The 27,456-nt window shown below is 40.8% G+C and overlaps 1 protein-coding gene across 1 annotated transcript in view; it reads right to left on the minus strand.

Annotated features, from left to right (window-relative positions):
* Positions 1 to 1,614: 1,614 nt before the first annotated feature.
* zbtb16b (zinc finger and BTB domain containing 16b) overlaps positions 1,615 to 27,456 on the minus strand; it is a 32,188-nt gene continuing 6,346 nt past the window's right edge. Inside the window, exons 3-7 of the mRNA XM_055045412.1 lie at positions 25,182 to 25,279; positions 21,111 to 21,197; positions 10,506 to 10,676; positions 7,922 to 8,089; positions 1,615 to 5,476 (exon numbers count right to left, since the gene is read on the minus strand). Of these exons, the coding sequence (XP_054901387.1) occupies positions 5,247 to 5,476; positions 7,922 to 8,089; positions 10,506 to 10,676; positions 21,111 to 21,197; positions 25,182 to 25,279 (754 nt within the window). The 3' untranslated portion in view covers positions 1,615 to 5,246. The remainder of the gene's footprint in view (positions 5,477 to 7,921; positions 8,090 to 10,505; positions 10,677 to 21,110; positions 21,198 to 25,181; positions 25,280 to 27,456) is intronic.

The raw sequence follows: 27,456 nt of genomic DNA on the forward strand, positions 1-27,456 counted from the left end.
TTGATGAGAATAATTTTTTATTTTTTTTTCTGGCTGTTTTCTGCCTGCAGCTTCAGAGATGTGAGGCGTTTCTGCTCTGCCTTTTCAAATGTCTCTACCTTTAGGTTACCATCATTTATGCATTTTCAATCACTTGGACAAGCAAGCTGTCAATTGGTAACGCTTTTTAAATTTTTAATGCTGGAGAAAAAAAGAAGATCAGAAAAAAAACTAACTGAAAGGAAATAAAATTATGCAAAGATATTGAAAATTAAGTGATACGATCAATTTTCCTGCAATTTGATTACTTTTAGAACAGAGGATGCCGCATTTATTGACAACCCTGATAAATACTGGAAGTAAATGAATCATGACGTAGGTGGAAAAAATCCTGAATTACAAAACAATTTAATATAAAATCTCTGCCACTTTTATTGGCTCCCTGCTTCCAACACATTATGGGATGTCCTGTGTTGCAACACAAGGTTTAAGGAATGGGATCACAAAACAAAATATCTTTTTAATTAATTTGGCTAGATGTTTTGAAAAATCAAAACTGCAATTTCAAAAACCTTTATGTTCCATGAAAAGTAGAGCTTAAAACTGACTCTGTAAGCAAATACAATAACATTTTGTTCATTCCTGTTAACTGTGGTTGTCTGCTGATGCTCAGTGTTGCTCCCCTGTAAAGCTCTGGTGTCTTTACCCCAGTTATTTCTGGAACAATTTCATCCAACTTCTGCCACTTCAAACATTTCTCTAAAAATGAAATGTTTACATTTTCAGCTGTAAAATATACCCAAGAAAGACGACCCAATCAGCAGAGTGTACACAGTTTAAACTTTTAAGCAATGTACAAAATCAAAAAAATAAAATAAAAATATATTGGACACAATTTATGTGCCAACTTTGCAACATGTCATCAAACTGACTCCTTAAAATCAGACAATAACCTTCAGAAACACCATCAGGCACTTTCTGCCTGATATCCCATCCAAGTATTGATAAGGACTCATTATTGATAGTATATCTGTTTGGCTCCACAACCTTAGAATCATTAATAGGGTAAATGAGACTTTTGTATTGTTGAACTAACGTCTTGAAATAATAAATCGTGATTGTGCCTCTACAATAAAGGGGGAAAAAAAACAACTACACAAGCCTTTTCAGACGTGTGTCCACTGGGTTGTGTGGGGTTTAAGTATATTCCCCCTTGCAAGAGAGTATTTTTATTATTTTATTATATCCAAACTCTACGCTTGTAAGTCGCTTGCCTATTTTCACTGGCAGAAATAACAGGGACAGCTGAAATAATTAGAATATAGAAACGGCTTCAAGTGTACTGAATAAATTAGTTGTATAAAAAAAAATGGCAGGGAAAATCTTTAGTTGCTGCCAGCTTCAAGTGGTTCCAAGTACAAACTTGAGCAAAGTATCATCTGATTTCTTTAAAAAAAAAAGTCTAAACATTTTATAGATTCTGTTTTCTATGGCAGTTCTATAGGCACATGTAAAAGGATGTCGCATATTTAGAACATGTCAGGCAGGTGTAAATAACGTGCATGTTTGGTGCGGAGAGGATCAAATAAAAGCTCCAAAAGCAGACAGAAGCAACGGCAGGAAACCGAGACGAGGTGCATAAAATAGTAAATCGTTTTATTCTTTTTTTAAACCATGCCACTGAACACTGACGCATACAGAGTTGTGCCTGAATCCACACTGAGAAAACATTTGCACACACTGTGTTACAAAGCTGTAATGAAGAGGGAATTTTCTGACTTTTTTTTTTCCCCATTTTTTGTCTTTTTTTTTTTTTTTTTTTACTGCACACATGGCAAGAAGAACAACCCTGATTGGATACCAGCTCGAGCTTTGATCTGGTCCTGAGGTAGACAGACAGTGACATAATCTAAACAATGCTAATCACATCCTTCTAGGACACATCAAATAAAAGACAGCTGCATTATCACAACATACAAAGATCAAAGAAAAAAACAAACAAAAAAACCCTTTTCAAACAAAAGTGCTCTATTTCTTTTGGTCCACCGAGGAAATCCATTTATAGTGCATGTTCATGTAGAATAGATACAGTGACTGTGGGTTTTCATGGCACTGAGTGTTGTTGGCTACTTACAGAGGCATCGGTAATGCCTGCAGACGCCAAGATTTCGCTCATCGTCCAGAGAAGTCCGTCTATTGTCACTCTGAAGGGAACGCTTTCAGACGAGCCGCGCCACTTTTCTTTCTTTCTTTCTTTCTTTCTTTCTTTTCTTCCCCCATAAATAGTTGCTCAGGCCTTGCATCAGATTATCAGCCACTATCACAGTATGTTGCTTCCATTTGCAATGTTCAGACAAAGTGGATCTACATGGCAGTCTATCTTTAGTTTTAGTAACAATAAACAAACACCCAGAAAACACCTACCGACAGCACAGACCCATGTACTCAAGCACATTTATGCTCTACTTATAAAAGAGGCACGAGGGAGGGGTCTTAATCAAACTCATACAAAAACAAAACACACACACAAACATTAGGATGTCTCTCAAATCATACCGAATGTAAACAAATAGCAAATTACCGAAATACAAAAAATACGACATGTTCAGATCTAAAAAGCCTGCTCGGGCTCACACAGGGGAATCACATACCATGACAGTACGTTTACAGCTACACTACAACCAACCACAACCTGCACCGCATGGGAGCTGGATGTCAGAATTTTCTGCTCACGTTTTATAAAAACACAACTTATCTTCATGTTTTGTTTTTTTTTCTTTTCTAATAGAAAATTCTGATTCTGTGATTTTTATAAGACATCTATATAGAAGCGATGGTTTAAAAAATAAACACTTAAAAGCCTTGCAGAGGCTTGTCACGTTTTTTCACACACTGTTTGACCATGGAAATAGGTTTTTTTTTGTTAAATGAATCTTGCTGAAAAATAATTTGCAGTGAAAATTAAAAACCAGTAAGCGATAGAGACGCACCGATTGGAATTGTGCCACCAGTAACCCAATTTTGTCTTTTTTTTTTTTGTAAGGCTTTGTCTCCTGATGCAGAGTTTGACTGATTTTTAATTTCTCTTTCAAAACTTAAGACGGAATAAGAATAATATTCTCAAATTTCTTTTAGCCAGGCAAGGTCATGTATTGTTTCAAATATTAGGAGCAAAGGGGACTTCTGCTGTGTGTGTGTGTGTGTGTGTGTGTGTGTGTGTGTGTGAGAGCAGGGTAGCAATATTCCACAAATGTTCTTATTTGGAAAATTTCCATGCAATTTTTAATTTAAATTTTTATAGGAGCGGACATAAATAATTCTGAAACTCAAAATACAAAAGCTCGACCTTTTGAAAGAAAATGTAAAAATAGTTGGGGGAAAATGTATTTTAGCCTTATTTTGATGTTTAAAAAATTGTGAGTAAATTTTGGTGTATCTGTGCTATTTACCAATTCAGTGCACATAGTAGAACTACAGGGGAACCAAAGCCATGGCCCCGACATCCACTCTGCAGTTCTCCATCGGGTGCTGCAATTATTCCCTTGACCCTGGAATATTGAGCAAACTTTCCAAGTCTATTGAAACCATATTCTTGGAATGTGTATAATATACTCAGGTGTATTTTTAGTTTTTTACTCACAAGTACTACAGGGATAGCTGTGATGAAACAAAATGTTTGCATTTATCATCGGCTACATTCATACAATGTAAAGTTTCCAACTTAGAAGATAACAAAGAAATTTATGGCTGATTTGCAACCCAATGGTTGAGAAACAAAATAAGAGGATTTTTGTTCTGTAATTCAATTGCCACGGGGACCCCTGCTGGTCTGGAGGCCCCAAGAGAAATTGACAAAAAATGTTTTGTGCCAGTTGTACACGTAAAAAATGTGTGTATATTAAAAAGTATGTTTTATAGATTTGTGACTCACTACTTTACAAGGATGGATACTCAAAACAGAAAATGCAAAAATAAAATGATTTGCTGTTCTCTGTTCAGCCTTACTATTATCTGCTTCAGGTCTTGCTCTCACTTTGTTGCAGCAAATTGTTAGTTTCCTTTTAAGTAGCTTCTTCCATCTCTCCTGACTTTATTCTTAGTCAGGACGCTGGAAATGGCTAACTACAAGGCTTCTTCCCTTCATAACAGCATCTACTGTGAAGATTGGTGCTGCTATAGCAACGCGTCCTGAAGATAGTTCAACTGTATTCGGACCATCACTGATCAGGGCCAATCCAGCTGAAATTCGCCCGGTGCCAGTCTCTCGGTGCGTCTCTAGTGAGGAGGTAGTTTGCTCTACGAGGAAACCTCCCTACAAACACAGACTACGAGATGAAAACCAGCACATGTATTTGGTGACACATAAACAACATATAAATAGCAAAAACCTTTCACGGAAGCAACTCCGATTTGCGAGCGAGTCGCCTCCAAATCAACGCTGACTGCATGAGAAGACAAGGCAATTAAAGAGATCAAGCTCATGAGGTCAGCCGTTCAAGTAAAGAAAAAAAAAACATGCAGAAAAAACAAACTGAAAACCCAGCAGGGAACCGTAGCTAAGTCAGAGAAAATTAGGAGAGAGAAGTTGCGAAGTTGAGCAAATGGAGCTTTTAAGGGTATATTTTTAACATCTGCGGCGCAACTGAAGATGACAGTCGCTCAAATCCTGCCGCTGCACACGCAGGTCAGCAGTCAGTCACTGTGGCGTTGATGTTTTTCACCATAATAGATTCTCGGGCGATGATATCTAAACTGCTCGCGCGGGGGAGACGTGTGTTTTTGTGTGTGAGGACTCGAACAGTTAAATCATCAGGAATCTGTCAGCAGCTTTTCTAATTAATTTCTTTAACTGTTACAAGGACAGACGCACTCCCCGCTCCTTGAAATGTCAGAGTTTGAGATTTAGAGAAAGACTAAGTAAATCTCTTTGGATTTGACTCATTTATTTTAGAATGTCGTTGCCAAGTTGTCTCTACAGCATTCTTCATATTCGGAATAATTCGATTGCTAATAAAAGTAATCATTAGCTGCAGCTTTACTCTGTAAACACTTCTGTAATCCTGCTTTGCACGTCTCGCCGTCGGGTTACAAAACGCCCTCCACCTCCCCAAAATAACCTCCCCCCCCCTTCTTTCCTTCGTTCTTTCTTTCTTTCTCTAAGGGACACTTTGTCCTACAACAGCAGAATACTTTTTAATGGTTCAGCATTAAAACCAGCAGCCCCAGTTTTCACCCAGTCGTGACGGTTTTTTGCGTCCGAGTCCTGCTCAGACGTAGCAGACGTACAGGTACGTCTTCTCTATCCTCCAGTCGGTCGGCACGTCCTCAGGCTTGTGGCCCTTCATGTGCTTCTGCATGGCGGCCAGGCTGGGGCAGAAGTCCTGGCAGATGGTGCACTGGTACGGAGAGGCTCCGTTGTGCGTACGCAGGTGTTTGATCATGGCCGAATAGTCTCTGGAGCGCTGGTGGCAAAGCTTACACTCAAATGGCTTCTCACCTAAGAAAAGGCCAAAAACAAACAAACCGAGGATTAAAACGAGTCTGGAGCTGGATTTTTGATGAGAGTTTGATGTTGAGGCTCACTGACATTTTTCCAGTTTCTGACTGGAAAAATGTGGAAATTGTTTTCAGCATTTTGGTGGTTTGTTTAAATGTGAGAAAAAAAAACAAAACAAAAAAAAAACATGGAGACTATAAAGTGATTTTTAAATGTCCTTTCTATTTTTTCTTTGTTTTTTACTGTCTTGTCTTCCTTACGCCTTCTTTGTTTCCTCCTTTTGTCCCCCATGTCCATCCTTCTGTTCCCTTCCTTCCACTCTTATGTTCTTTTCTTTCCTCTTATGACCTGACTTTTTTACTCCCACGTATTACTTCATTCCTGTTCCCTCCATCTGTTTCTCTCCTCTTCTTCCATCTCTCTGTCCAGGTTTATATTAATTCATTCTATCGTTTTTCCTTCCTCGTTTTTGATGGAACTCCATTAAAAAGAAAAAAAAAAACATGATTTATTGGAGCCTTGAAAAGTCTGGAGTGTGAGTTTTCATAAATGGACAGTTTACCTCGCAAATAATTACACTAAAGTTATTGAGTACCACTAAAGGCAGACCAAGGACCACCAAGGTATTTGTACATTGGGAGCCTCATGGCATCCCATATTATTCCAGACTGCATAGGAACCTTGTCACGTAATGCACAGTTCAGGAGCAAGCCAATTCAAACAAACTTGACCTGACTTGACCTAAAAGGGAGTCTGCAGTGAACGTTTCAGATTTTTTTTTCAACTGCAATGTCTACGTTTTCCAGCCAAAATCAGCTTCAAATGCATATTGAACTTTTCTGCATTTAAATAGCTGAAAGCTTTACTTGGAAGTCTAGGAAATGACAAAAGCTGCTGTGACTTTGTGTATGAAGCTCAGCCAATGTACACTGAGCAGCACATTATTGAACCAAAGCAAACCACTGGGTGTCAGACTTGAGCAGCAGCAGCTACACCAAAGAAATACAATTGAAATTGAAAACTTGTTGAATTAAATCTCATCAAGGTCTGTTTGAAACAAATGAAGCATTATTTACTCTTTCTTTACTCTTTATTTATTTGCTCTTGTATGCTTTCTGTCTTTTCTTTATGTCCACTTCAGAATCAAAAACTAATTTTGTAATGGAAAATCTAAAACTTTGGTCACTTTTGCACAGATTCCTGTTTGACTAGAGCAGCCTGGTCACACAAGAAAAATGAAAATGAATTGAAAATGTCTATTCAGTCTCACATGGTCTTGTTGCTGGTTATTTTATTAATAGCCTGCTAAAAAAGGTGGTATGTTTGAAGGAGTGTGTGTGTTGCTGTGTGGTTTCTTTAAGTCGGCTCACTGAATGGAGAATGTGTGTTAATGAAAAGAATCCATTTTTTCTGGCCTTGGTAAGTAGTGCATAAAAGGTACAGAGCCTTACAACGAATGTTCAAACATTTGTTGTTTTTGTTGTTTCTTTATATTTTTCCTCTATTTTCACATAACATCCACGAACTTCAATGGATTTTATGTGATAAGCCAAAACAATGTACCACATAATTGTGAAGTGGAACCACAATTCATTCATTCAGAATTTGACCACTAGAATACAGTAAAATGAAATTTAATGTGGCTAAATTTTAAAAGTAAACCTGCGTTTACTTTTATCTCAGTTGCTCCGCAAAGGTTTGTAAACGATCAAACATTGTGATGAAAGAGAACATGGAGCAGAAAACTACCACTGCTCAACACACTACTGCCTCTGTGATGCACAGATACGCAGTACAATGCTGCCACTACAGAGGAGAGGCAGGAAGACTGTCTTATTATACCAGGAGTAAGATTAAAGGAATTATATTTCATGCCAGAAATAATTCTGTAAGAGATTCTAAAAGATTAGAGGCTGAGAATGATCCTTACCTTCTGGTCTAGTCAAAGTCCAGGCATAAATTAAATTAAAATCTTTAAACACTTTTAGAATAAAATTTTCCCAATCAAGCCTAGCTCTACTTAAGCTATTTTACATAGAAAAATTGTCATATTGTTTTGTAGAGACCAACACCAGGAGGTGTAGCAGCTGTAGCTGTCCCATGTTTCTTTGTGTGACCCTGGAGTTACTTCTACAATATAAGGGGAGAATAAAAAAGATTTTCAGATTATTGTAAGGACATTTTTCAATGATAAAAATCATGTTCCATCAACTACACTGTGGAAGATGGGGTCAGATGGAGGCAGATGACTCACTGCAGCAAACCCTAGAGAGAAAAGCCAAAAGGCAAAGATGATGATTCCATCAACAACATGCACTGCTTTGTGTTGGTCTACCGCATAAAAGCCCCAAAATATTCAGATGAAACACGAAGGGAAAACTTGAAGGCCTATATATGAATAATGTTGCAATGCACTGTGTCGGTGTGTGACTTTCAGAGTCTCACCTGTGTGAACCCGGTAGTGCGTCTCCAGCTGGTGTTTCAGGCTGAATCTCTTGCCGCAGCCATTGCACTCGTAGGGCTTCTCCCCGGTATGGATGCGTTTGTGGCCCCTGAGCGTGCCGTCGTCTCTGAAGCAGCTCCCGCAGAATTCACACTCAAACGGGTGATCGCCTAGGAGCACAGTCGCGTCACACGCGCGGGCCGGCGTTACAAGAAGCATCACAGGACAACTTTGTCGTTGGCACTGCATGTCGTTGGCGCAGGCGAAACCGCGTAGGTCAGATAACCACACGGCCATTAGGGAAACAAAGTCGCTAATGTTTTGACACGAGGACACTCCTCTTGGCTGTATGCTAACAGCTAATAAAAGTCCTCCGGGCATGTGCTGCTCTGTTCCCTATACTGTAGTTAATCTATTTCTCTCCTAGGCTGAGGGTTTGACTCATCTCCAATGACCTATGTGCCTCATTATCTCAGTGTCCACAGCAACAGCCAAGTCAGAGGATACATTGCTCTCCTCATTACAGGCCGATTCTCCCCAATCCCCCACCCCACTGTGGAGCAGATGACATTTACAAAATGTTACTTCCAAGCAGAATGGCATACAAACAAGATACGCCGCCATGGCCAAAACTCCCTTCACTTCTGTCTCTTCACATCAATTATGTATTTCTCCCGTCTAGACATCAAGCCGTCCTGACAGCTGGTAGTGTTATTTAAGGTAGGAGAAGAAAAGGGGACATCTTTTCAGTAAATATCTCCCCGTCTCCTGCGGCACCGAGACTCACCCTCAGCAGCACACAGAGACAAGTCATTTCCATTTGCTTTTCCTTCAATATTTATTTGGGTTTCCTCTATCATTTTCCGTGAACCACACAAGAAGTGACAGCCATGAATTGCTGAGGCCCCAAAGGCTGTCTAAGAACCCGAAATATAAACAGGATGAGATTGCCCAAAAATACGCACCGGCCATAAAGGTACAGTGCTGTCATCAGAGAGGTGAGTCATCCTATAGAGAGTGAAAAGGAAAGAGTGGGAGAGGATGCGTGCAAATTGACTAAAAACCTTACAGCCAATAACCTGAGGAAATTAACCTATATACAGAAATAACACAGCTCTTCGTCTTTTCGACATACAATGCTGTGAAAAAGTATTTCTCCTTTCATCCAGCTATTCAGTCTTCTACCCATGGGACTGCGGCCTGCTTCCAGGGATCGTCGGGTGACGGGCTGGACAGGTTGCCAGTCCACCACAGGACAAACAGCCATGCAGGGTAAATTATAGCAACCAATTAACCAAACGTGCATGTTGTTGCACTGTGGGAGGAGGTTGGAAAACCCAGAGACAGTCCACACATGCAACGGATGGCCATGCAGAAAACTCCCTGTCAGGATTCAAACTCCAGAACTTTTTGTTGCAAGGCAGCGGTGCTGCATGCTGTGCTAATATTCCAGTGTGATCAGTTCTTAAGAGAAAAAGGCTATCCAAACAAGCATGGCACTAAGTGAAATGGTAATCTTTCCCAGTATTAACAGCTGTTTCTGCCACACACTGATAGAACAACAGCTTTTTCTTCCAGAACTGCTTTAAGTCAACAGTGATGCGGGGTTCTCGGCCTATTTAAAGTCGCGTTATACCATTTCAACCATTGTCAAAGTTTGTTTTCGACTGAGCCATTCAGTGGTGAATTTACTAGTGTGTTTTGGATTGTTTACCATAACTCAACTATTCACAAACTGATGGCTGGTTATCGCTTCATATGGCAGAGAGCTGAATTCTAGGTTTCATAAATTACACAGTCATTTTTATTCTTCTCCTGAAGACAAGAAGCCTCACGAGACAAACACAATCTTATATGACTGTCAATATAGTTTTGTGAAATGCTGTTGGTTTAAAGGAAGATTTACTGGGATATACACCTTTTTACAAAGTCTTTGAGATCATCATTAGGATGCTTTAGATGTAAATATGAAAAGGGCCAGCAGTGGTTTCCGGAAAGACTTTTGTTGAGGCCATTCTTGCTCAGTCTGCAGCTCATCTTATTGGATTTTGAACACAATCTAAGCTAGTCAAGTGAAATCTGAAGTGGCTGATGATTTGGGATTCTAATGGGCCTTGGGCATTGATGGATTCTTCGAATGATTCTGGATTCTATTTGGTCGGCTACAAATGGCTAGCATAGTGGATGTCCACTGTTTTTCCCCATTGGTAGATGATCACTCCAACTGTGGTAAGACGATCTCAAAGGCTTGGAAATGTCTTCATTAGCCTCTTTCAGACAAATGACAACTTTCTCATCTGTTTTTAAATTTGTTTAGATCGAGACAGTGTGTTTATTTTTATAAATCGTTTAGCTTTCTGATGCTGGGCAAGTTCTGTTCAAAGGATTTATTTGGCCTGAAGGTAATTAGATCTTGTGGCAAATATTGACTCAACTTCTGATGCAAAAAGTGATTCATTTATTTAATTTATGATTACTATATAGATTTTCTGTATTGTAAAGATTCCTTTTTCAAATATCGCCGGGTCAGTTTGGATATTTAAAAAAAAAAAAATTCATTTGGTAATGGCAAAGATGACCTCTTACCCGTGTGGGAGCGCAAGTGTCTTTTGAGGGTGGTGTGGCTGGGGAAGGGGCGCTCACAGTGGCTGCAGATGTAGCTGTGCATCCCTGCGTGGACCTCCATGTGCTGCTGCAGGGCCTTCTGGGTCTGGAAGCGCTTCGCACACAGCAGACAGAACACCGCCATGTCAGTCCCTGGAGAACACACAAGACACAGACGCGCAGTTATTTCAGTACCATACACAGACAGGGCCTTAAGTGGGGAAACTGGGTCACTTCAACTTTGTGCAAGTCCTCTGAGGGAAAAGCTTCTTTCAAAGAGCAAGCGCCTCTACCTAAACTAACTCCCCTAAAAGCCCAGAGGCACTTTCAGCTGCGAGTCTTTATACGCCGCTATTTTAAACCATGAAAGTGATTGTTTTCTTTAAGAATTTTCCCCCCACACAATGCACATGGCATGCCAATCACACAATCAATGCCTCCTTCCTGGCGTGTAAGATGTCTAATTATTCTCTTCATTCCCCCCATCAGGAGTCGGCTTCAGCCTGTGAAGTCCTCCGTCTCTGTGCTCAAAGAGCAGCTGATAGTGGCTCCACCCTAAATGATGCCTACACTACGTGCTCCGTGCTGAATGTTAAGTAGCGATATCAAGCCATTAAAGGCAGGACTGCAGGAAAAAACACAATCCAGTTTAATCCTGTGTGTGACCTGGCATCTCTTTGGGGCTGCTTTCCTGTTGCACGGAGTGTGGCGAGGAATACAGATAGGGGAGTCGCTGGCAGGGTTGTTCAAGTCAAAATGGCTACGTGAAGAAGATCCACTGGCTGTCATACAGTCGACACTTGATCTACCGGGTTTGGGCGGTGGTAGCAGACGCCGGCTCTCAAACCCTTTTCTGGCGTTCGCACCGACGCAAACTCACATGTGCGGTTATTTGGAGAGACCAGGATTAATCGGCAGCATTGACATATTGTGCGTGTCCTGGAGAGCGATGCTTTAATGTGAGATTATGAGGTCCTTATTTCTCTGTCTGCTCAGGTTGCAGATCATTTACAATGTGAGCAGGTCCCATTGCTCCTGACTCAGATTCAATCAGACATCTCCAGCAGAGGATCATTAGTAAACAGAGGACTGTGCCAGCACTTCATTGGAATTCAAGTGGGGTTGCTGTGTCGCATTTAAAATGCAGTCTGATGAGGTCCACTAAATCAAATCATTTGTTACTGTTATTGAAGTGCCTTGAGGCAACTGGCAATTAAATTGGAATTAACGCAGGGAAAGGGATACAGCACACTCATACTAAGAGGGAAGAGTGTCAGACACTTGCTTTAGGTTCAATCAAGTTAGCAGACAGACGAGCCCGCTCAAAGAAAGAAAGAGAACCAGAAAACAAATCAAGCAAATTCACATTTTAAGGAGTAAATCAAACACACCGCACATAGCATTGTTTACTAATCAATGCCTCCTGATTTGTTCAAACAAAGCAAAGCTCAGCATTTTATAGATGTAGATAATAGACAAATGATACAGGATTCTTGATGTGAGGTTGTGTTCAGGTTAATAAGCAGTTTTATATTTTACCTGAAATGTATTATTTTAATAATTTGTAAAATTTCACATCAGTTGGACCCTATTGGCTCGCCCAAGAGTGATCAAATGACCAAAATGGAGATCAGCCATCCTGAAGCAATGCAACACTCAAACTTAACTGTGCTTTATGTTATTTTATGAAGCTTTAAACAGTTGTCACATCTTAAGTGGTAATTTATAGATTTCTTCTGTTTCTATTTACACTAGAAATACAGGTTGGAGGTGTGACATGATCAATAATCTGCCTGTGTAAATGTGCAGGTCCTCCAAGGCGGAGCTTTGGTGAAATAGGCGGAGCTTTGTAGCAGCAAGCAGTAGGCGGCCCTGAATGACTTCAACGATTTACATATGAAGCCCAAAATATTTTTTATTTCATACTACCCCACATTAAAAAGTTAATTTATTTCAGTAATTCAAATCAAAAAGTGAAACTTGCATCGATTCATTACACAGTTTGATTTATTTGAAGTGTTTTCTGTTTATTTTGAAGATTATGGCTTGCAGCCAATGAAGCTCAAAATATTGCACAAGACGAAAATAATTGTTATAGAAACATAAATGTATAAATAATGATGAAGACTGCTGACTTGACAGCTGTCTGGGTTACAGTCACTGATATTCTCTACAAAGAAGCAGAGCATCAAAAGTTAGCTGCTGAAGTAGATGCCGGTTCAGAATGCCTCTGTGCCATCATAGAAAGAGAAAGTTGAGTGAAGGGAAAAAGTTACACCAGCAGCTACAGTTTAGAACGGATAACTTGGGGGAGGTTCACCATGCATGGACTGCAGCTGATGTCACTGATTGAATCTCCACCACACACAGACCTACCCTTGGGCATAACTGTCTCATATCTTGCATTAAGCATTAGAGGTATTTTGATTATTTCTTTAAGGATCTGTGTCCTAAACATCAGAACGTCTATCAGGAAATTCTGCAGAATTCTTCTGATGAAATTGTTTATGGGAACGATTTTATTTTCCAGCAGGACTTCACAGCTGCCCTCACTGTCAAAGTACTGATACTAGCTTTAATGATGATGGTGATGGCATTGTTCTTCAATGATCAACAAACTGACCTCAACCTCATTGAGAAACTTTAAGAGTATTAACAAGAGGCAGATGAGACACCAGGCCAAACGATGCTTAGGACCTGAAGGCTGTTTGCAAAGCAACCTGGGATTCCCTAACAGAACCACTCCGTACCACGCTGCATTGATGAAGTAAGTCGTGCAAATGAGCAACTCCCACAAACCGAGTAGTACAGTACTTCTCAGTGATTATTTCAGAATAAAACATTTCTCATCTTTTATTGGTCAAATGTAATATTGAGCATTTACGAGAAACAGAATTTTGATACCTTATTAGCGTGTATAATCAAAATATGTTGGATTGAATTTTAAATGAATACATTTCCAGTGATATACCTCATTTATAAAGATGAACCTGTAATGTTGGTTTCTCCTCTAAGACGGTTATTTACAGCCAGTAAGACGCGAGCTTGTACCGTTTTAACAGATCTTCACTTGAAAAAATGCTGAACTATCCCTTTGACACAAAGAAGATGGGATGAAAGACATTCCCTGATCTCAACAATCCTTCACTGAGCCACTCCGGTGGAATGAGCTGCACCTGTTTGGGGGACTTTAGCCCCCACAAAGGACACACAATAAGGTTCAGGGCCTCAATGACCGAGCCTATTAGTCATAGGCTCCACACACAACTTCAACGATCCCCGTCTTTCTACTAAAGCCTAATGACTAGGGCCCTTTTCTCACCCGCAGATCACAATATTTTAGTTGTAAACAAAAGGCTTTCCATTTTGAACGCCTCTGCTGCCACCCCACTCCCTGCATCCGCTGACCGTACAGGAAATCATTGGAGTGTCTAACCAGCTTCCCTCTGTGCCTGAGTCATACTCTGCTAATTCTACTGGAAGCTGCAGCTGTGAGGCCTGGATAATGAGCCATCCAAAACTAAAGCAAAACACGTAAAAAAAAAAAAAAGTAGCAAATTGAATCTCTTTATAACCTGTGATTCAATTGACTTCCTCTTTTTGGTAGTTGCTGCGGCCAGCAGGGGGAGCGCTTTCTGTTCCTGTCTGAATGGTAGCTGCAGGGAGAGCACCTTATCCAACGAGAATACATCAAAGCTGCTTTAATTACCCCGCTTTATATCAACCATTGTACACGGCGAACTCCTGCTTTCTCTGCGGCTCGTGCGTTTTTCAGTCAGTGGTGAAAGTTTAGTTTCTCCGCGACGGTGAAACCGTCGCTCGCTGACACTCGCAGACATCCACAGATGTAGACCTGATCCTTCTGTCACCAACAATCCTGAAACTTGAGAATAGAAATGACAAATATTCTGTCACAAGAATCTTCACCCTTGATCTGCGGCTGACACACACTGACAAACAGCTCAGCGGTCGTTTTTATTCCGTGAAACTGACGGCTGCTGAAAATAAAAATACCGAATAATATCTTGAAGTGTAAAAAGAAAAGGAAAAGAGAAACCTAAAAGGAGTGTTTGTGTGTGTGTGTTAGTGGTGGCATTTCACCTCGCCGCGCTCTGTTAACTTCTCAAAGGTTTTTTTTTTTTTGTTGGTCGTGGATTTTTTTTCCCCCTGTAAGCTTTTGTAATAAGTGCAGAAGAACTTCTTTATGAGAAAATAGGCCCCTAAACTTGGCTGCCATTGCCCCCTGCTTTCTCACCCCAAACTGCACAATAGGTGTTGGATTTGGCCTTTTTGAGCCACAGGCTGACCCCTCTGACCTTTGGCCCACAGAGGGATAAATACCATATAATCAATGGGTTTTCTCAAAGCTTTGTGTTCAGTGGGAGGAAGGCTTTAACAGTGGAGAATAATTTACTTCTGAGCATTTCTGCATTTACACTGTGCATTATAAGACAGAGAGACCCGCCTAACACACGAGTAGGTGTGCGAATGAGACGGTCTTAAGGTTCTACCACCGTTTCGGCATATCTCCATCAGGATGGTGCCACACACTCATGATTTTTACACACTCTGCCTCTTTTCATCTGCCACTTAATTCAGTCCAGCTGAGGTGGGGAGCTGGCCTGGCTCTCACGCTGCCTAAGAAACAAAACCATGTGTCCAGGCAACCAGATAGGATCATGGTCCTTGCTGGGGTGAAGTGTTCCAGCTAATCCCTTCATTCACAAATAGGCGCAGCCTGTTTCTTTTCAAGCAGCAAACAAAAGTTTCCCACCCTGAGAATCTGGGAGCAAAACCCCGCTGCAGATGGAACAAAGGATTGTATCAGCAATGACCACAAATCGGGGTAAATTCTTCTTAACTTTCGCGTTTGGAGCCCATCAATTAATTATCTATATGTTGAAATGTTGGATGAACATAAAGACGGGGAGGATTGTGATGGCAGCGGCCCTGTTAAAGACATGGAATAGCTTTAAAGTGAAACATTTTCAACACCTATATTCTTTAAATGTTCAACTTATGTTGTGAAATAACTATTTTTAACTGTTTATAATGTTTGATTAGCTAAGCTGATAGATGTTTTAGCAATCAATAAATTCCTGTTTCCCTGAGATACTGATGACCATTTTCTTAAAGTTAATCTGGTTACCATGCACAATGAGGAGGATGGTAAAAGAGAGGAAACAAAGACCTGCAGCAAAGGGTGACGTCTTCAGGTCACCATGTGTCCAAAACAACTATTAGACTCCATCAGCAAGACAGCGTGCAGTTTGGAGGTCAAGCCAGGAAAGAAGCATTTCCTGTCCTACCGTCACAAATACTCAAATCTGCAGGTTCTTTCCGAACTGTGAGCTTTGGTCAGATTAGACCATAAATGTCTTTAATGCCAATCCGAGAGGCTTTAGTGTAAAAGGATAAATATGGGGTTAAACTACCTCATACCAATTGGAAAAAAAGTAGGATATGATGCCGTGTGTCTTTTTGTAATACACTGCATCGTTAACTTCTTCAATTGAAATATAACAAAACTATTTTGTGTAGTTGCTACTAGAGAAACCAATGTATTCCAGCAATTCCCTGTTTTGTTCCAATAAAGTGGACTGTATTCACTGTTGGCAGCTTTGTGGAAGTCTTAGTCAGTCTGACAGGTCTACAGTAATGCCTCACAAATATTTTGTTATAATTATGTCTTTAATAAATGCTACATTTTAGAATGTACTATACTACTTGTACTATTTCTATTTTATCGGTATGATTAATAATTTTACAAAAGTGGAAAAATGTAGGTTTAAAGAAGGAAGACTTACCAGAAATGTAACAAATGTGCAAATTCAGGAGGAAAAGTAGGAGGTCTCGCTTTGACCAATATCTTGAAATTACTGAAAATGTTTCAAAGTTTTGCACTTTTGACAATGTTTCTTTCAAACTCGTTCACAAAGACGCACCACATAACCTCCTTTAGTAGCTTAAGAGTACAAAATGCATATTAGTGGATTGCTAGCTTGTATTGCTAATAAAAGGTAACTGGCTGCTTACAAATAATTTAGTGTCATTCTTAGATTCATGTTCTGACTGCAGAGGTAAATGGATCACAAATGTGTAGCTTTCCCCTCCTTTACTCTTTTCTTCTCATGCATTTCTCATAAAGAAACCATCAATGCCTTGACAAACAACAAGCCATTGTCTTGCATTTTTTAACGTATGCCCTCAGAATTTATTTAACACCAAAGTCTATAAAATGTAATAGATTTTTTTTAAAGTGCTGGCTGCCGTAATTGGCAGAGCAGGCGCACAATGTGCAGATGCTACACTCCTCAATGCAGAAGTCCTGGATTCAGTTCCTGAACTTGGGACATTCGCTGCATGTCGTCCCTCTTCTCTCTTCAGTAAAGGTCACTAGTCTCAAACAAATCTTTAAAAAAGTGAATTCAATTTGAAAAGAAGTCACAGTCTGTCTTTAAAACCAGAAGTTTTTGATGACATCAGTGTTGACATGTTCACCAGCATGCCGGGGTGAAAGTACTATAAACTGCATGGCCAAGCTCTGCTCAGTGTACACAGACTGTGTGCTGGCTCACGTCTGCTCTGTCACCCAGTTAAGCATACAGTCATACAGGCTACATTATGTCCCAGCCCTCACATGACCCATGTGCATTCATGCTTACTGTATGTGCTCATGCACTAAGATCAGACACACACACACAAAGCTACAGTACCTTAAACAACCCCGGGCGCTTATCAGTAGACTGCTAATCTACCCGAGTGACGAACAACCGTCTCAATAATTAATGCAACAAGAGATGCGTCGCTCGCATTTAAGCACCATTCCACGGTCCGGTTCATTGAGGTCGTGAGACGGCTTCGCTCGCCTCGATTCCTAGAACCTTTCAAAAATATTCTGCATGCAGGCCTCGACGTTTCGCCTCACATGGAACGACAGGCCTGTCTCGGCGCAAATAAATAACCAGGAGGCATAATGGCCCAAACAGAGCCCGGCTCAGTTCAGTTTGAGGCTTATTCGAATTAAAACCGGGTATTACCAGGAGGGTGCAGAGCGCTGACGGACATGCAATTAGGCGAGCTAAAAGGTCTGCATTAGGAGAGATGCATTAGAAAGCCTTGGCTGTATCTGAATAGACTACAGGAGCGTTTAATTAGGGCTTGGGCAGAAGGTAATATTATTCACTTGATGAAGCAGCCTGTAATGTGTGGAAACAGCACAGCTGCTGCGGGTACACATAGCCAGGACTCTTATATGGCCCGTTCCGAAAGGCAGGGGTGTCAAAATGGTCAGCCAGCAGTGTCTTAAGCTAGCAGTCGCAGATAAGCCACAGACTCGGGGTTTTCCAAAAATTAAAAAAAAAAAAGAAACCCGGTGAGCTCGGTGCCCCGGAGCCTCGCCTCGACTCGCCTTGCTGTGATAAAACAAACGCCTTTGTTGCAAGAGCGGTTCGGAGACAGATCCATTCTTTTATTTTGGGCACTGACAAGTAGGTCAGAGGAGACGGTGACAGTGCTGTGGTGAGGAGTAAACAGCAGCACATGATGTTGTTTTTCCTCCTCTTACTCCTGGCACCCAACACCAGCAGCAATGCCTCTACCCTCAGGACACCACGCACACACAGGCACACACACTCCGCCCTCCCTCCTCTCCCTTTGATCTCCAACTTCAGTAACCCACGGCCGTTCACCCCTGACATATTCAAATGGATATAGAGACTTTCACTGTAAACTAATGTCTCTGCCAGAATTACCTAATTGCCTCAGATTAAGGTCTTTCCAAAAAGTAGGGAAAATTTTCCCTCCGGAGAACATGGACAGTGCTGCAGCTGCTAAGGGCCCTGACAAGTGTTAATCTGCTCAGAGGAAACTCATTTGGCTCACTGGGTAAGTCACATGGCAAATTAAAGCAGGCACTGTTTGATCCCCTCCTCTCCCCACTGAAAGGTCCCAGTGTGTGTGTGTGTTTTTTTAGGAGGAAACATGGTAAACGGGAGCATTTCAACTTCTAACCTCCGCAGATCAGAGCTGATTAAGTTACCTGTGGCTCATGTCATACGGACGTGGGAGTGCGTCACGGCGGGGCCGAGCCAAGATCATGACAAAATAACAGAGTAATGCCCTCCTGTACCCAGATCCAGTGCCAAGCTGAAACCAAGCTCTGGGTGTTTACAACTCGCAGGGATGCGGGCAGAAACTTCTGGGCATCGTTAACACCCCTCCATGTCCGCATGCATTAAGTATTCATACTGCGTGTGCCACCTGGAGTTACAGTTACACGCCGATGCTCCTGAGAGGGTTATCACCTTTCTCTGACAGTAGCAGAAAAGGTGTGGATTCAGACACTGTTGGGCGCGCGCGGCCTCGAACAATAAAACCGCGGCTTGTTTCCTCCATTGCAAACATAAAAAAGAAAAAAAAGAAACTGATTCAAGCCACTGTCGGTAATAGCCATGATAAAAATTAATTATATAAACGGAATGAAACAAATGGAAAATCTAGTATTCTACGTGGCAAAAAGTTGTTTACAGATAAGCACTTTTCTGTTTTTAATCATAAAAATTAACATACTGTGAAAATAAACTTCCTGATATCTTGATTGCAGAGCTCATCAACTGTGCTTTGCTTTCATTAGCAGTCTTTGTTTTCCTTTTACTTTTTTGCTTCCATTTGATTCATTTGAACAACATTGAAAAGCTAAAGAAGTTTCAAAACACCAGAAAGGTCACCGGTCAGTTCAGCCCATCGCCAATTCATACCCTCGTTTCATGCTAAAGAGTTGCTAATTTGTCCCAATTTACTGTCCAATAAAATCCAGATTATGTTGGTGTTGCAGATTAGAGGCTTTAGAGATCCAGATAGGAAAATCAGTTTCTCCTCTTGTATATCTTGCCACTACCTCTTAGAGGTCATTACTTGGTCCAGTCTGTTGTTTTTCTTATATTTTCTTATAATACAAGATAAATATCTTCTATGTAGATGATATTCTGTTGGATATAGATAGTTGTATTTTAGCTTGTCTTCTGTCAGGAGGCTAAAAACCTTTTTCTACTTTATGCACAAATAAGTTTTATAAACCAAAACATGAGTAATGCCTGCTCTGTGTTGTTGGTCAATAGTGGCTGGACCAACTTTTTCATCAGTGTTGTGGAAACGCCAGGCTCCAGATATTTTCAGTGAACATTTTCAGTTCAAAATAATAAAAATAAATTCTCATGTTTTTTGTTTGACTTTCCTTTTTTTTTTCTTTTTTACTTTGACTCTGTTTTTATATTAATTTTGTATTTTCAACTCCATGCCCAGGTTTTCAACAGTCTGTGTTGTTTTTGTCACACCACATTGATAAAAAGTTCAGTAAATTAGAATATCTGGGGCTTGTTTGTTACATTTTGAAAATAGCAACCTTTAATCAGGTATTAAACATGCTTTTTATAAAGCCCACATTTCTCTTTTCAAAAAGTTTTTAATTCATCTGAAGCAACATTCACATTTCAAGAAATGTTTAAATTAGATGTAAGTAGGAAATCATCATAATTAACCAAAATAAATGCTTTCAAATATCTGTATAATTAGGTCTTCAGTTTTCGAAAACAAAGAAATGTCAATATTTCTCAGTACAATATTTGACAATCCTCACAACTATTCTCTTTATATAAATGTTTATTTTTTTGAAACCACGTTTCCACGTTTTCCCTCAACTTTAAAATCTTTCTGATTTAGATTGATGAGCAAAATAAATCAGGTTCTTTCAGCAGGCTAATAATTTCTGTAACATTTAACTAAGTCAAAATAAGCTGATACACAACTTTGAGTATTGTAATAATTTATGCAAATATCTGCTTAAAAGTGCTCCGATCTGTTATTGAGTTATAAACTCATATGAGTTTCATGACTTTACAGGAGAGTCTGAATAGACTGGAGCCTCTCGCTGCCAGCGGGAGCATGCACTGTCCTGCTGCACATCATCCCTTCTTGTACCCAAACAAACAAAATAAAAAATCTCAGATAGAAAATTACCAAAAGAGGAAAAAAAAAAATTAAAATTCAGCTAACAGAGGAAAAAGTACATGGACCCATGAAAACATGGCCACACACACACACACACACACACACATACACACACACGCACACACACACACACACACACACACACACACACCACACACACACACACACACACACACACACACACAAAAAGAAAAAAAACATACAGATTCATCAATACTAATTTTCTTAATAACCTAACATTTTTAAAAGCATTTGGGTGTCAGGTAAATAATTTCCAAGCCATGATCAGGAAGGAGGGTGAGGACAGTACGTCTGTGAAACTGTAACGCTGGTGCTGTGCTGTGGCAAAGTGGCATGCAGTGGGTCTGCATGCCAGGAGATATTAGTGGGTGATATGTGAGAGGCCTCCCACCTCCCTGTTGATAAATTATGGAGCATCATGACAGGAACAGTTTAACCCAGCCAGCATGACAAGCAAGTTTAGACCCACAATCACATGAGTGTCGTCACGGCTTACTCAACAGCTTTAAACGCTCTCTCTCTGTCTGGGTGCAGCGGACTGTTGGTTTGGGTAAATACCTGTGTGTGTTTGCCTGTGGGCCTCCAGAGCGTCCTCTGAGGAGAACGTTGCTCCGCACTGATCGCACACCAACGCTTCAGCAGGAGCTGTGGGTGACATCAAACCCAACAGAAATCAGCAAACATACGAGTCTTTGTTAAATGTTTACATGCAGACTTGTCAGGATTCAGTTTCTCAGATTTGGGCTTCTCTTGATAAAATCATTTCTGGTATTTTTGCGATAATTTCTGTCTGTTTGGATCTTTTGACAAACATTAAAAGATGAATACATTTGTAGGAATTTTGGTAAAAATGTTTTTTTTTGTTTTGTTTGTTTTTGTTATAAAAGTTCCCAACTAGCAGACTGTGGCCTAAATCTGACCCGGGCTTCAATGAAGTCCCAGATTAGACGAAGACTCCTGAATTTTGACTACGGCTAAAACACTGCTGGGTAGTCCAAGTTTCGTTAAAAAAACAAACAAACTTAATACCTTTCTCCTTAACACATATATTCTATCTTTTCTCATTTTGTAAAACATGAAAATTCCTCAACTTTTTTTTAACCTACATTTTTTAAAAAATAAAATCTGGAACACAGAAATTGGTGCCGAAACAAAAATACTTTTGGAATATTGTTTTGTTTTTCCCCCCTTGGTCAATAACAGACATATCTCAATTTTTATGCTTGATTTCTTGAGAGACTCCATTGATCAACCTTCTGCCTTCTGTGGTTTCACTGATAAATGCAATGTGAAAAATATTGTAAAGTTGTCAGGACATTGACCAAAAAGTGAGAGCTTACTTTTAAAAGCTAAAATGGCATTTCATGAAAGTCCCATTTTTAAGAATACAAGGTTTCCTTCTGACAGTGCTGACATTTCTCAAAAATGGGGAAGAAAAAGTAAAAAGTTAATTTCACACAATGCCTTGCAGAAGCAAATATTCTGTATTGTTGGGGAATTCGGTGGCCATTAAAAATGTTGAAATATTTTTCTGCTAATGTAAAAAAAGACTTTTTTTTTCAGTTGCCATCAAATTAGGAATAACTTTAAACTCATGCGTGAATCAGCTTGTTATTAATTGCACTCCATCAGCCGTCAGGGGAGACATGTTGTCTTCTTGTCCTGTCTTCTTCGTGGCTTTCTGAAATTACCGTTTGTTTCCATTAAGCTAATTTATTTTTTGTAATTTCAGTTTGCACAATTCTATAGTTAAAAGGAAAATTATTCCTTGTTTTACAAAACAGTTTCAAACATTTAGGCGTTATATTCGTGACACTGTCACTAATTTGCAGAATCACCTGTTACTGAATATCTACACAAGTTGACAACCAGATTGGATGCAGGTTGTCTGTGGATATTGCCAAATATTAAATTAGATGGTGAGATATGTCTTTAAATCCTCCAAAATGTTCCTGTATTTTCCTCCATCCATTTTTTCCATAAACTCTGTTGGGCCTCCATGACATAAAAAGCGCTTAAAAACAAAAAAGGAAAAAAAAAGAGCGTGTTACCCTTTGAGGACACTGTCTTCAGGGTAATATGCAACTAAAACTTTCCAACACATACAAGTTTTATACATGCACACCAAAAATTTAGTTTTGGTTTTATGTGACCAAAATACCTTTGTAATATTTCCCGTCTGCCCTACCTGGCTTGTGGTAAACTGTAAATTTGACTTCTTATGATACTTCTTTCAACTATGGTTTTCAGTAAGAACAGAGACTTTCTTCATCCACAAAGGCCAGACTTAGTGGCTGTAACATGACAAAGTGTAAGGAAAACAACTTTTGCAAGGCTCTGTAACTTTCGGGCTGCAGAGGAAGCCTGGTTTAAGTGAACACAGTTGAAAGAAAGGTAAAGAAGCCACCACAGACCCTCGTGTACACACTTGTGCTTTTCTGTTGTTTAACAAAGGAAGCAAATGTGAAAAAAAATACAATGGAGTACAGGACAGACAGAGGAGGGGGGCCGGAGGGGGCAGCAGACGGTGTGCAACGGCACATCTTTTTCTTCTTCCTGACAAAAAAAGGAGAGCAACGCTGAAGAGTTTTATTTACCATGGCCTGTTATCAGACTCTGAACAGCGAGCAGACTGTCTGCCTGAGAGGCCACAGAAGGACCGGGTGTTCTCTGTACAGCAGACACTTCCCGCCTGCGGCGCATCCCTTTATCACCAAAAAAATATAAAAAATCCCACTTCAGAGTCAACATCCCAAATCCCAGCGCATGGACTGTAACTTCAAGTCACCTTTGCAATGCCCTTGTCTATTCTGATAGAGACATGAAAGAGACAAGTGTGCATACAGCTTACAGAAACATCCCTTGTTCTGCACTCACCTCACACCTGCACTGACAGACACATTGGACTAATATGTGTGCTCACACACACACACACACACTCTCAATTTCTCTGTCTCTCTCTGTGTGTCTCTGTTGCACGCAGCTGTTTGGATGTGGGTTGGCTCTCACTGAGATGTAAATCGGTTGCAGATCCATACTGGCCCAGGGCTCATTCACTGATCTATTTTCTGCTCAGCTGGCTTTAAATGAAGTTAAAATGACTCATTAAAACACCCACAAGCTTTGGGAACTCTGAGCACTACAGCCTAAATGTGGTCCTCTTTCAACTCTTCGCACAGACAGTGCACCACTGTTCCCAGAGCTACACGCAAATAACAACAAGAAAAAAGCCTCAATCTGTTCATTTCTCAAAATCCTCGTTCTGCTTCGTTTTGTCTTGCAGAACATATAAAATATATATGTATAAATATATAAAAAAAACTCTGAGAACGGTCTTGTGCGGCAGTAACAGTGGAGTTAAGTGTTGTAGATCCTGATGTTGTTTGACGCCGTCCAGCCCGGTGTGTCGTGCCCGCCTGAGATTGTGTGATAAGGGGGAAGAGGAGAACACAGTGCATTGTCTTGTGCAGTCAAAGGCACGGAGTGTGCTCTCATCCATAAACCATCAAACTGTCTCCAGACGCGGCTGCAATCGTCCTCCATCAAAACACTTTGTCTGGCATACCAAAATAAGAGCCAGCATCGAGCTGAATACCAAATCAGCCCATTAGAGCGGCGGAGCACTCGCTCCTTAGCAACCAGCAGGATCTGAGGCTGCTATACTGAAATACACAGTGACAAAGAAATGAGATCCACATCTATCTCTCTCTTTTTCACCCCCCTGCATCCCCAACTCCCCATCTCTTCCCTCCTTCTAGTATTACGGGGTTGACACGTCGGATGGGGAGAGTTTATGCAAAAAATTCAAATGCGGTTAAAGGTGCTGCTGTTATGGATGTCGGTGCGAATTGAAAATCAAAGCATGCTGTGAAGGTCTGAGAGTGATGCAAAACAATGTGTGTGTTCAGGGCTGAACCAGAACGGGGAGGGGGGAAAAAAACCCCAGGAAGACTCAGGTGAAGTTTAAAGGAGCAGATTCTCTCTCATCTGTCAGCAGCGTGCCATTCCTGAACAATCCTCAGAGAGCAGGCAGAGAGGACAGGGGACTCTGCCTTGTCTCTAACATATATTCAAACTGAGCTTTGTGACTGTGTGTGTGTATGTTTTTTTTTTTTTTAGTTTCATTTTTAGTCTGATCCCTCCTCTGTCTCTCTGCACCCCCCTCAACTTCTCCCTCCCCATCCTCTTTCTCTATTTTGGATAAAGTAGCTGGGAGAGCAGTCAGGTCTGATTAAGTCTGCATTTGGGTACAGTGTGTTCCTGGACACACATCTGCGAGCGAGCCATCACACACGCTTCGGAAAACGCTGGCAGAACACCCAGGCCTGCCGGCAGCTCATGATGTCATCACTCAGAAGGGGCAGAGCTGGCGAGCCGCCATCCTCTCTCTCATAAAAAAAAAAAGGAAAAGGAAAACAGGAACGACTCAAACGGAGAGGAGAGGGCCGACGACCTCGGCGTGGAAAAGAGAGCGTGATCCAAGCGTCGGCAGCGGCGCTGACTGCTGCGGGAGGAACGGTGGGGGTTTGGGTGGAGGAGGGGGTGAACAGGTGCATCTGAAAGGCCGCGACCACTGTATGGAGAGCGCCGGTGTGCAGAGGCTGAGAGTGCGTGAGAGTTACTAAATACCTGCGTGAGACAGCATGTGCATCCTGAGCCGCATGTTGTCCTGGAAGTGTTTGCCACAGTATTCACAGCTGTTGCCCTTCTCCTCATTATGAAGCCTCCTGTGAAAAGAACGACACACCGGTGTGAGAGCGCTAATGGAGGAGAAGAATGCAGCGAGAACACACTTGTACAAATTTTTCATTTATTTCACGCGGACGGACGGCGCTCATTGATCAGCAGGAAAAGAAAGCGGCCGACTGCGGTTTGCCTGACTCCTTTCCCCGCAGCAGGACAGCGACTGTTAGCCTCATGGCGGCATAACCTGGTTTACACGGTTACTTGTTGATGAACAACGATGCTGCTTTTTACAGGTGAAAGTGACATGAAAACAAACAAACTTGTCCAGGATGGTGAAAGTTACTGACATTTTCATTTGACAAGGACAAATTTGAGGAATTTGAGATGAAATCCAGTCATAAATATTTTAGTCCAGCAGAAAGTTGGAAAATGTCAGCGATATTTAATCTAAAGTTGTTTCAAATGACAAAAAGAGAAAAAAAATGTATGTCACTGCACAGCAAAATAAAACATAAATATAACCTAAAAAAGTGGAAAAAAAAATCTGTCAACACATATTTTCCCCTGTACTTGCACTAAACTTAGTTTTATTTGTAAGACTGACAAAGTGTTTTCCCCTTGTGTTTTGTTTTTTACATTTGTTTAGTTCTACACAAACTTTCTTAATGCATTTCCGTCTTCAAGCGTTCAGATTTCAGTAGATCGGTTGTTACTCTGCATGATTCTCTGCCCTCTCAGGAGGTGGGATTGGGTTAAAGACATAAAAAGGAGGGGTAAAAAGGAAAATGCTTCGTAAAAATAAATAAAATGCACTGTGAACATTAGCAATCACAGTGTAGAAAGGAAAACGGAGCCGAGGAAATGGTATTTTAAACTACAGCGGGCAAGCTAGCTTGCATGTCTGTAAAGCTGCCAACTGCAGGCTAGTTACCCAAGTAAATAGCCTGAACAATTAACCAGCTTGTTTTTTTTTCATAAACTTTCAGCATTACTTTGAAAAGTGTGCTAACTTTTTTTCTTTTTCGCTGAATTATGGTGACTAATAATCATAAGTTCAAATGTCAGGTTTCATTTAATTGTGTATTTTTGTTTTGAGGATTTTGCATGCGATTCCGCTTTTCCAGGTGACTCTAAACCTAATGGAACAGTTGAGGTTTATAAAAAGGCAGACTGTGATCACACCAAATGAGCGATCTAACCTTTTCCTTACGGTAAAGTTGGGACGGCCAGTTACTGGCGTCAGAGGAAACAGAGACGTTTTCATCACACTTTTCCTACCATTTAAAGTCCTTTTTAATGAGAAGCCAGAGAAAGTGCTGGATTGACTGGAATTTTCTCGGGTTAAATAGAAAACGAGCAATTCTCTACTGCCCCTCCCCCACCTTTTGCTTGTCACAGCCAGCTAGAGGGCTCTATAGTCATTTGCTCACTTACAAAATAAGCAAATAATTTTATTTGTGTTTTTATGATATGAAATATCATAAATGATGTGGAAACTGGAGGAAAACTTAGCATCACTCAAAACTGCAATTACTTACTGACTCGCTAAAATCAGTTACACAGGTAAATGTTAAGTAGAATGGCCGAAAACTACTTTTTTTTTAAAAATAAAACTTTATTTTTGCAACAGTCGGATTCAAATAACGTTTTTCAATTGCAGTGCATTAATCAATAGTATTGCCTTTAGTTGAGGTTATTACACTGAGAATCTGGACCACGTTTATTCTGCACCTTTTCTTTAAGGCCTCTGGACTTGGAAGCATCAGTGTTTTAATTCCTGCAAGAATCCAAGGCTATATGCAGCATCATTAGTCTGAGAGGCCCTTGGAGTTGTGAATCAACGCATGAAAGTTAAAAGCACACAGACAATAGGATATCTGGCTAATTTCAGAGTGCAGACAAACGCGTGCCTCCACCCGCCAGCACTTCAGGACAGCAGCCACGCACACAGTCACATCCCAGCTGAATAAGCTCGCCCTCTCACACACGCGCGCACATAAATATACACGCAAGCTTTTCCTGTGTTTGCAATGAAAAGATGATTCGCCGAAGCTCCGCCGGCAGCAAAACCTATCATATCGTATCACACACAACCCAAGCAAGCAAGGCATCTGTGCCGTTATCCTTATATCACCCCCCTACAGCTGAGCACGTGGCCTGAAAAAGAGTCTGCGCTCAGGCACACGCGCAGCGCTCAAAATGAATGAAACCTGAGATG

This window comes from Poeciliopsis prolifica, unplaced genomic scaffold, assembly GCF_027474105.1.
Source record: "Poeciliopsis prolifica strain line A6 unplaced genomic scaffold, Auburn_PproV2 SCAFFOLD022, whole genome shotgun sequence".
Lineage (NCBI taxonomy): Eukaryota > Metazoa > Chordata > Actinopteri > Cyprinodontiformes > Poeciliidae > Poeciliopsis > Poeciliopsis prolifica.